We start from the raw sequence: 11,739 nt of genomic DNA on the forward strand, positions 1-11,739 counted from the left end.
TGGCAGTAGTGTCAAAAACGTGTGGTACAACCGGTCTATTGGCTTCTCTAGGTCCTTAAAACAGCTGTCAAGAAGAGCAACATTATAAAAACACAAAGAGCTGAAGTGAAACTGAGTGTTAAAAACAATGTCTAGTGTCCACTGCAGCCACTATCTTGACTTTTCATGCTGTACGCTTTCTTTTTTCTTTCTTTTTTAAACATTTTTCCTATTCCTGGTGAATGTCACAGGTGAGATTTTGGAAAACAGCTTGAAAATATGTTTGCGGTGGTTGAAAAATCCTCTCCGTAGGCTCTCTGTAGGCAGATAACCTCAGCAAATTTAGTAGCATAAATTAAGCATAAGACAGTTCACCACTTCACAGTATCATTGGGTCATGGTATTTTAACTGAATTAATATTGTGATGAGAAACCTGGAAAGTGAATGATATCCCTATAAGCACAAACTGTACTGTGTGTTTACAGCTAAGTAGAACAGTAGGAAAAGTTGTTAATATCAGCATGTGAGCGTGTTAGGTTAATAAAGCCTTATAACAGATGTTTAGCCTCACAGCACTGCTTAGATAGGAATAGACTAAGAAATAAAGTGCTGTAAACAGCTGTTCCCCCCCACAATTACATCTTTTAGATCATTAAACAAATTTTAATACAAAGATAACTCAAACAAAAACTATCACCACCATGTTTGACAGCTTGTGTAATGATCTTTTAATTAAATGCTGTTAGTTTTACCCCAGATGTTACGGGAGTAAAATATTCCCAAAAATTTGACTTATGTTTCGTCAGTCTGCAGAATATTTTCCCAAAAGTCTTGAAGATCACCAAGATGTTTCTCTGGCAAATGTGAGATGAGGCTCTGTGTTCTTTTTGGTTGGCTGTGGTTTTCTCCTTGGAGCTCTCCCAGTTATTGTTAAATCATGAAATCTGACCATAACTGAGTAATTTTGATATGCTGGGCTTTTCCCTCCCTTTATAAATGAAATAATCATTTAAAAACTGCATTTTGTATTTACTCTAGGTAACTCTGACTAATATTAAAATTGTTTGATTATCTGAAATGTGTAATTATGAAAAAAAGGAAATCAGAAAGAGGTGAAATACTTTTTCACATCACTATGTGTTTGTTTGTATTTTATTATATTTCCCATCTCTTCCAAGCCAGCATTGCACTCCAACAACACTGTCACACAGACAATCTCAAGGAAACCGATGAAAATCAAGCAGAGATTCTTCTTCTGTGTCGAAACTTGCACACCAATTACCCACAAAGCAATTTGATTTATTTGTTTGGAAGCGTGTAGTCTTCAGACCTAAGCAACACTGCTTCAAGCAACATCTCCTGAGACAGTCTTTACACTTAAAAGAGTCCAAATGACTTTAGAACATTTCTTCACACATGCTCCAGTACTCACAAAGACTTGCAAACAGAATTTGTTGTTCAAAAGTAACAAAGTTTCCCTTTACTGTCAGACAGGAGTGCCTTTCTCAGTCTTTAGAATATTGGAGGAAACCAGTCCAGGATTTTATCAATTCTTCAGTCGGAACCAGTGTGATATTAGAAGGAAAAACGTTTTGCACTCACACTGAGATCCATGTATTACAAAATTACAATGATTGTTAAGGTGAGTCTTACAGTACTTTCCCATGAACGGAAGCTTTATAAAGTGTCTTTCACCTTTCCAACAATAAAGTCAGAAGAGTAAAGGTGGTGTAAGCAAAGCTCCAGAAGTTACCAAGCCCACATCCCCTGGGGCCAAAGAGAAGGAGATTCCTCCCCTCCACTTGTTTGTTTTTCTCTCCTCAGAAACTGACAATAGCCGTCTCCTGTTCTTCTGCCCTTCCTTTAGTGGCTATTCATAGGTGTATTGCAATTGCATTTTGCACTTCACATTCTCTCTTATGAACTTGATGAAGATGAGCAGAGAAAGAAGGAACTAATTATGTAATTTTGTATTTTTTTGATCCAGATAACTGTGTTTAAAATTGTAAGATAGGATTTTGGCCCCTTAGCTGAGAACACTACAATCATCTAGCTATGTGTGTACTTTGATGCTTTACTGTCCTGTCAGGAGATGGTATAACTCACATACTGATAATAAAACCCCAATGGTAACTGAGTCGATCTGACCACACTTATAATAATTCATTCTGGAAATCAAATGAAGGTTTTAATTTTGGATTATTTTCAAACTAAACTCTAAGTGCCACTTTGCCAAGTTTATATGAATGTATCTTAACATTCGTTAGCCTGAAAGCAGAAAAGGGATGTTTGATGAGTGCTCTAAATACTGACAAATATCTAATCAGCTGACCACATGCAAACAACTGTGTATCTACACTGTTGGTTACCATGATCTGCTGAAATTCAAACTCAATATCAGAAAAGGGGAAGAAAAGTGAAGTGGCATGGTTGTTGGTGTGAGACGGGCCAGTTGGAGCATTTCAGAAACATGTAATATAGTGGGTTTTTCCACACAACCACCTCTAGGGTTAATAGAAAATGGTCCAAAAAAGAGAAAATATCCAGTAAATGCCAATTCTGTCTGAGAGAAAATACCTCATTGGTGTCAGAGCTCAGATGAGAATGGTCTGACTCTGCCAATCTGATAGGGAAGCACTTCAGAGGGTCATTAATATTGCCCGAAAAGTCATTGGACATCCTCTTCCCTCCCTGAAGGACCTCTACAGCACTCGCTGTCTCAAGAGCGCACGCAGCATCCTACAGGACTGCACACACCCAGGACACCGGGTATTTGAGCTGCTGCAGTCTGGCAGGAGGTTCAGGCTGCTGTGGTCGCAGACGAACAGATTCAAGGACAGCTTTTACAACAGGGCAATAGCCCTAATCAATGCAAACAGCTGAACTGATTGCCTAATTCCCTGGACTTTTTCAGGGGGTAACAACAATAAAAATAAAAATATTTATATTCATAACAAGGTTCAAAAATAACTATGTGCAGTACACATACACTTATTTTTCTTTTTATTACTTTTATTACATAAGTTGCTGTGTTGTGTTGTGATGTGTTGTGTTGTACGTGCTGACGTGGGACAGTTTTCCAATTTCATTGTACTATTGTACTGTGGAATGATCTGCCCTTGCATGTTAGGCAGGCCTCTTCTCTCTCTGAATTTAAAAGTCTTCTTAAAACATATTTATTCGCTGAAGCCTTTGGCATTGATTAGAGGGGTTGACTCAATTTGTTTTAACATGTTTCAATTTATTGTATCTATTTATTTTATTGTATCTCCTTTTTAATTTTCTTTACGTATGCTATTAACATGTACAGCACTTTGTGAAACTCTGGTTTTATGTTAAAGTGCTTTAGAAATAAAGTTGGTATGGTATGGTATGGTATTGTACTATGTGTGGCTGTGCAATGACAATAAAGACTCTTATCTTATCTTATCTTATCTTATCTTATCTTATCAATAGTAACCCAATTTGTTACAATCAAGGTATGCAGAAGAGCATCTCTGAATGCACAACACATCAAACCTTGAAGCAGATGGGCTACAGCAGCAGACCAACACTCTGGTCAACTAAGAACAAGAATCCGAGGCTCCAGTTTGCACAGACGCACTAGAACTGGATAGTAAAGAATCACAGTAACGTTGTCTGGTCTGATGAGTCTCAGCTTCTGCTGGGACTTTCAGATGGTAGGGTCAAATTTAGCATAAACAATCTGAAAGCATTAATCCTGCCTTGTATCAACAGTTCAGGCTGCTGGTGATGTAATGGAGTGTGGTATATTTTCTTAGCACTATTTGTAGTACCAACTGAGTATTGTTTAAAAACACAGAGTACCTGACTATTGTTCCTGACCATGTCATCCCTTCATGATGACAGCTTACCCATCTTCCGATGGCTGCTTCTAGCAGTATAACAGACCATGTAACGAAACTCAGATCATCTCAAACTGGTTTCTTGAACATTACAATTCACTGTGTTTAAATGGCCTCCAGAGTCACCAGATCTCAATCTAACAGAGCACCTTTGGGATGTGGTTCAACTGTAGATTCACATCACGGCAGCCAACAAACTGTGTGATGCTCTCATGTCAATCTCTGTAGGATCAATCAATCAATCAATCTTTATTTATAAAGCACTTTTCATACAGAAAAAATGTAGCACAAAGTGCTTTACATAGTTAAAAGCAGCCCACCCCACCCTCCAACTCACTCCCCACACTCTCAATACACATATATCCCCCCACCCCCACCCACACACACATACACACACGCGCACACTTAAAGAGTAAAAATTGGGCTGGGCTCGCATGAGCCAAGTGAGGAAACATTATAACAGAGAGCCGTCTGCACCGGGAGCCGGTCACAGACCGCAGCCTCCGGGCTGGGCACACAGCAGGAGGGAGGCCAAGGAGCCCCCCAACCAGGCTGAGAGGACCCCAGAGACCCAGCAGCCACGGTCAATAACAGCCCCGGTGCAGAGAGCGCCCTCCGAGGAAACGGAGGGCGATGTTTCCAGCACATTGTTGAATATATGCCATGAAGACTTAAGATAGTTCTGAATGCAACAAGAGCTCCAACTCAATATTACAATGGTGTACCTAATAAGGTGGCTGGTGAGTGTATATATCATGTAGACATATCATATCCAAGCTTGGCTTTTGCACCACGTCCATGCTCTTAATATTTCTATTTAAAGTTTGTTTTAACATGTTTTATTTTGTAAACCAAGAAATTTAAAGTTGTTGTTATTTTTTATTTTAATAAGTACTTGTAATAATAATAAGCTGAACAGCAGTGCCAAATAAACAATACATGGATTGATGATAAATAGCACACAATACCCTCATAACACATTGTTGCAAAACTAGAATAATTAGCTGACTGGCACTGTCCATCTGGACTTGGATAAAACTATTAATTTAACTCTGACACTTCCCAGTGGTCTAATTAACTCCACTTTAACATGTATGCCGCTGAGTTAGTTCTCAGTAATGCCAGGAGTAAATGTACGCCAACACCTTTGGTGCCAACACGAGTGTTAAACCTTCTGTTTATGTTTGTTGACAGCTGGCCAAAATAACCGTAGGGTGCACTCTCTTCACAGTGAGACAGAGCTAAAAATACATGTGCTGTGCATAATGTAAACTTTTCAAATTACAGTTCCTCCTTTTGCGAGTTTAGCCGTACAGCGAAAGCAGCTACTGGTGATAGATAAAGTTGTTGACTTTGGGGTTGCGCAGGACAGATGAGGTAGGCTCGCTCCGGCTCCTGAAGGTTTTATGAATGCTAAAGTGCCCGTCCAGAGATCAACAGATGTTAGCTTCCACTCCTCTCTGATAATGACCTGCTGATTGAGGGGATGCAGTCTGTGTCTCTGACTAAGTAGCATCTCTCAGCGGGAACAGAACTGACGCACACTTCTGTTCCACAAAAAGGCGAACATGATGAAGTCTTTTGTCACTTGTAGTCTTTAAAGGGCTCTGAGCTTTTCTTTCTCACAGGACAAACGTCAGCGTTCCTTAATCTTTTATTCTGTAACCAAGTGGCTAAACACTGCCAACATTTGCCAGCGTTTCATCATCCTTGTGTTCACCTCCTTTCAAAATTCACATTTGCATTTCATGATCACATTAGACACTGCAGCCAGCCCATCACCCACACTCCGAACTAAAGACCACTCCACCGCCCTGTGCTGAATCACACTGGCACCCTTCTTGCAGACAACGGTGAAGTGGCATTGTGCGCAACAGGTGACTAACACAGTTCAATCCACTCAGCAATGTGCCTTCAAACAGAAAGAGGCTGCTGAGATTTAGCCTCATTGTCTTATATTTTACAGCCATCACGTCTACAGTGAAACACGACATCTGTTGCTGCTTAAATTTACGCAGGCAGGTACAAGCTTATCCCTTGAAACATCCCACACTACTAAAATTCTCAAACGTCACCCTAAATATTTAGTTTAGTGACAGACGAATATAATCTAAACCAGCACGAAGCTCTGATTGTCTACCTTTAGGCACAAATAAGTTTGACTCCACAGCACACAGCCCTAATCAGCTCCATCAAAACAATCATTAACTAACCTCCTGCTGTCTCTTACTGCACGCACAACGCTGGGCCAGATTCCAGACAACACCTCAGACACTCCTCGTCCTTACCTCTCACACATCATGTCTCCGTAACACAAACAGAACCTTATGTACAGCACTCATTATAACCTACACGCACACTGGGGGAAAAACACTGTGTTCAGTAAATCTGAACAAAGTTCACTGAACCTTTTTCAGTCTTTCACTGATACATAGTATTTTGGGGCGTATAGATGTTTTTCTTATGAATTACTCTGAATTACAGCTTCTCAGTTAATGGTACAGTATGATTTACACCTAGAAAAAAATGCAGACAAATGTGATATTTGTTACTACTCTCCAGTCAGAGAGCCACTGTCTAATAATCTTTAATTTGCTCTAATGGGTGTGGGGCTATTCAAACATTAGTACAGAGCTCACATTATGGCTTTTAGAATTAAATTAATGGACACAATTTTACTTTTTATGAAATTGCTTAATATGGAATAAAATGCTGTGCGGAAAAAATGTTACAGCAACATCATGCAGGGGGAAACAAATCGCATTAAAAACATCTGCTAATATGTTTTCGTTAAGTCTTTTCACTGGTGTTATACACAATCTCATCTAATCACTGTGGTGCATTACTGTCTCATTCTCACGTGTTCAGGTTATCTAGAACAAACATTTAAACTATAAACAATCGGGTTTTCTGCAGTGACACACCAATCTCCTCTGTGTTTATCCTGACTCTTTAATGGTGTAAAGGTTATAAACCCAAACCAGTGGCCATAACGTGAGCGCTGCGCTCCCATAGGTCGGGATGTTGTGAACGCACCGGTGATAGGCAGCCTTTGCAGGCTGTTAGGAGGAAGCCATCTGCTCCTGTTTATGGTCCATTAACCCTGCTACCCCTGGATAACCAGGCCGCCCCCACAGCAACAGGTTCAAGAGGTCTGGGCGGCTAACTGGGATGATATCTAATTGTCATTCATGTTGAAAAAAAAAAGTAACAGCCCACTTCTTGTTTCCGTTTCATTGCATTTCATTAGTTCATAACATTATCATCAAACAACAATAACTGGAAAGTCCTTACCTTCCCAGAAGTCCATAGGCATACTGCGAATCTGTTAGCAGTAATGTGATCTCTCCTTTCTGCATGGACATGACACACTCCTCCAAGGCCTGCAGGTCTCAAAGTACAAGTCATTTAGAGGATTGAGTACGTATTATTTGAATTACACAAAAGACAGTGTCTGCTTCTTCTAACTGACTGCAACGTTAGATGATGAACTCCAAGTATCTGAACCTGGTTTTCCGATATGCTAGCTTAATGACTGTCAATGTCAGTCTGTCTGGTTGGTCTTATAGGTCTCGTTTGGACTTGGTTGTTTTGATATTAGAGGACAAGCAATAATTTTACTCGTGTGCCGCTGAGGATCCCACCAGGATCATGGGAACATCCTCTGTGTCCTTTACTCGCAGGATCTGCTCCCGGAGGTCCTGCAGGTCGTTAAATGTTGACTGCGCTGTAATGGAGTACACCAAAGCAAAGCCCATTCATTGGATGGCTTACCTTTACATTTGGTTTATTATTTATTCATATATAGCTCAGAATATCTTCTGAATAAATAAGACAGAAAAACGTCGGTGAGCAATTCTGTTTTTTTTTTATGATTATATAACTAATAGCTATCTCATGAAGTTTCTTCCTGTTAAAATTGAGTTTTTCCTTCCCACAGTCACCAAGTGTTGGCTCATGGGAGATTGTGTGATTGTTGGGGTTTCTTTCTAATATTTTAGGGTCTTTACTTTACAATATAAAGTGTCTTGATTGACTATTGTTGAGAACTGGTGCTATATGAGAAAAAACTGATTTGAATTTAATTGAACCTCATCAAGAGGATTCTGCCTCATTTTAGCAGCGCAGCAACAAATTATTTCATCTGTAATTATCTTATGAGCAGTAATTAAGTAGTAATTAACCAGTTCCAGATTTTTGGTTTCTGCCTGGCTCTTGCTTCTGACCTCGACTACACTTTTGGTTTTTTTCTTTTTTCTTTTGTTTTAATCACAAACAGGCCCATGTTCTGAGTGACTCAGAACATGGGCCTGTTAGCATGGGCATGTTAGCATGCTGATGTTAGCTCACGGACTCAGCAGCTTGGCTAGAGAGATTTCCTGACCTACTTTTTGTGTCTCTATCTGTCACTGTGTGATGTAATACAGAGACAAACAAGTGTGATGTAATACACACTCTCAATAATGCAGAAACACACGTTGTGGCAGAGGCTTAAAGCTTTCACCTGGTTCACATCTCCCTCTCCAATAACAAAGACAAGCTTGCAGTCCTTTTCCACCACAGTGCGGTCCTCCAGGACACACTGCATCTTTACAGTAACCTCCTGGTCCCAGGCAGGGTGCGGGCCCTGTGGAGTCCCAGGCTCCAGCACTTTCTTCCTCAACAGCCGGTCCTCTGCGTGAGGAAAGAAGAAAAGATTGTGCAGAAGGAAATGGGGTTAATCTGCTGTGGGTAAACACGTGCTCAGAAACAGCCACAAACAGGCCGGGCCTTAGCTCGGTCACGTTTTGGTCACTTGTTTTAGTTTGTCGTCAAAACTATATGAGACAGATAAAGGTTATAAAATCTAATTTATTAATTTTTTTAAAGGATTTCCTACCAACACATAATGTATCTTACCTGTAATCTCTGTCCAATCTTCTGCCATGAACAGGTCTTCAAAGCTTGTGGAAGTCCACTCCTGTGTGGCATATTCAGGAAAGAGACTCTCCGTGGAGCTGTCCCTCTCCAACACATCATCTTCTGTTGATGGGTCTTGAAATCTTACCATCTTCCAACTGTTTGATTTTTTGAATTTCTTCACTGCCTTGCATCTTGTCTCCCCACTCTCTTGCTCAGGATCAGAGGGGCTTTTTATCTCAGTGTCTTTATTCTCTGCTGCACTTCTCTCTGTTTCAGCCTGCTCACTCCCAAACAGCTCCTCGCCTTCCTCTGCAGGCGCACGGGGCAGCTCATTGAGACTGTTTCCATCAACAAGTCCGAAAATTGCCTCCTTCACCTCAGAATCTGTAGCCATTACTCCAGGGTCATTATGCGCTTCACAACATGGCTCTGTCTCCATTTCACTACAGAGAGCATGGGCCTCCAAAAGAGATGATCCTCGTTGTTCACCCAGTGGTTCCTTAGGTGTAGGTTAGGAGTTCTGTTCACCAACTATGGTGTGTCAGTGCAACAAAATATCTCCTTCAAATAATATTTACAAAAATCCATGTTGCGCTTCAGTAAATCCAGGTCAGATCCTTAAATCCTAGCTTCATCAGTGGTTTTTTCAAAGTGTTGGTCCCATGCCTACTTTCGGTACTTCTGCCGCACTTTGACCTGTCCTTTTTCCGCTCGTATCAGTCTTAGTCTACGTAGTTCAGTGATGACACTTTAGTACACACACACAAAAATGATCAATGTAAAGAAACTGCAACGCATCGACGCACTCTCAGCCAGCAGGGCTTGTGCAGTGGTAATCTACAGGATTAGAAGAGAAAAACCTAATCTGCCAGAACGTCTGTAAGCTTCTTAATGACTTCACCGTTGTGCTCCATAACGCAGTTTCCATGAATGCAGTATCTACCAATGAGCTCTCAGCAGACACAAGCTCCCACTTAATTTACCCCAAGTTGCACTGGAGATTTGTATATTCGCTGAAGTGTCACAGGATTCACAGATGACCCGTGATAACACCCAGGCTGCAAAGATGACCGTGGATTACAGTTTATGCACAATCCATTTGGCTTTAGTCACAGTTATTTGTTGGAAATGGAAATAAATGCAGTGTTTTATCCATCACACTTTCCATGCGATGTTTGCTTTTGTCATGGTTGTAAAGAAAATATATGCAAATGTTTCATCTTTAAAACACACAAGCCAGATTTTTTTAAGCTGCTATTTAACTTTACACCCCAGGCCAACAGCAGATTTACATTAAAGCAACACAACATGTATACACTACATGAGTAAAAGCACTGGGCTGTCTACATATTACAGCTACAAGAGCTGCTTGGCCATTGACTCATGCCACAAAGCTTCTGGTGCAGTTTCCTGTTGATGTTAATGCCAGAGGAAGTTATTGAATCACTAGCGCATTGGCAACTTTTACAACATCAGTGACCATACTCTACGACTTTACGTGGTCTGTGCCTTTGTGCCTTTTAGTTGCTGTGGTTCTTAAATGCTTCCACTTTGTAATAATACCACTTACAGTTGACCATGGAATATCCAAGAGAAAAGACATTTCAGAAACTGACTTATACTGGTTGCATTGTGTTATAGTATCATGCCCATTGCATGGCTAAGGTGCTTGATTTGACACAACTGTGGCAACAAGACTGAAAAACTCTGACTTTGAAGATTATGAGGTGTGGCCCAAAAGCATTTGTCCAAACATGTATGGGAGCAAGATATTTGGAAAAGTGAGATTTCTTTTTTGTTCTACACTTCCAATTAGATTTATCTCATAATAAAAAGTGTGATAAACTATTCTGCTCTTTTTTTAAAAACTAGGAAGTGAAACTTTTTGGATTTAAAATCCCTTTCATGACAATGCCCATGAGTGCGGGAGCTCAATCGCTGGGAAAAACGCCCTGCCCTGAATCCAGGAACCTCTGGCTGTGGGGCAACAACACTATCGTTCACAGGTAATAATACAATGCTATCAGGTTTCTGCTAATGTAACAGAAAAAAAACCCAGAAAATAATAACCCACTGACGTTGTTTCAATAACAGATCACTGTAAAATTATTTCCCACTTATCATTTTACCATATCAACACAGCAATACCAAAATCTGAAGCATTGCAAAATACACCCTATTAAGTGGTTTATGATCACACTTTTATTTCACAAATAGTTTGTAAACCCTCAAGTAGAGAACTGGCTAATATGTATAGGTAAATAAGAGCTGGCTGTGCTCTTTAATCAGCAGCTAAAGTAAGTTATCTGTTAAGAAATGAATGAAAGTGCTTATTTGATTTCTGCCATATGGAGATAAGATAGGCTACACATGTTTTTATGTAAGGAGTTTGGTTTGGAATTTCTTTAATACTTGCTTTAGTTTTTAGCCAGATTTAAAGGAAATAATAATAATAACAATAATAATAATAATAATAATAATTCAAAAAATTGTTTGGTTCCAGATCCTCACACGTCAATAAATATTATTTTCTTAAATTTTAAATGAAGATTATCTGAATACAATTATATATATATATATATATATAATTGTCCTTATATATATATATATATATATATATATATATATATATATATATATAAGGACAATTATATATATATATATATATATAATTGTCCTTATATATATATATATATATATATATATATATATATATATATATATATATATATATATATATATATATATATATATATATATATATACCTTATTCTAACGTTGCAAACAGTCACGACATGCATTTACCAAAACCCCGGTGGATGAGATTAACTTCGACCAAACCCCAAACCGCGAACGGATCAAAGAGCAGATAAAAAGAGACCGGGGTGTCCGACGACTGGAACTTCTCGAAAGCGAAAGTACGCGTGTGTACGTGCGTGCGTGCGTGCTCCTGTAAGTGTGTGTTAGCTCCGCCCACAGACGGTCGTCTCC

At 39.6% G+C, this 11,739-nt stretch overlaps 1 protein-coding gene across 1 annotated transcript in view; it reads right to left on the reverse strand.

Moving 5' to 3' along the window:
* Positions 1–9,903, reverse strand: part of fkbp16 (FKBP prolyl isomerase 16) — a 32,994-nt gene extending 23,091 nt beyond the window's left edge. Inside the window, exons 1-3 of the mRNA XM_026175984.2 lie at positions 8,746–9,903; positions 8,351–8,520; positions 7,141–7,229 (exon numbers count right to left, since the gene is read on the reverse strand). Coding sequence (XP_026031769.2) covers positions 7,141–7,229; positions 8,351–8,520; positions 8,746–9,187 — 701 coding nt within the window. The 5' untranslated portion in view covers positions 9,188–9,903. The remainder of the gene's footprint in view (positions 1–7,140; positions 7,230–8,350; positions 8,521–8,745) is intronic.
* Positions 9,904–11,739: the final 1,836 nt, after the last annotated feature.

Source organism: Astatotilapia calliptera, chromosome 7 (assembly GCF_964374335.1).
Source record: "Astatotilapia calliptera chromosome 7, fAstCal68.1, whole genome shotgun sequence".
In the NCBI taxonomy this organism is placed as follows: domain Eukaryota; kingdom Metazoa; phylum Chordata; class Actinopteri; order Cichliformes; family Cichlidae; genus Astatotilapia; species Astatotilapia calliptera.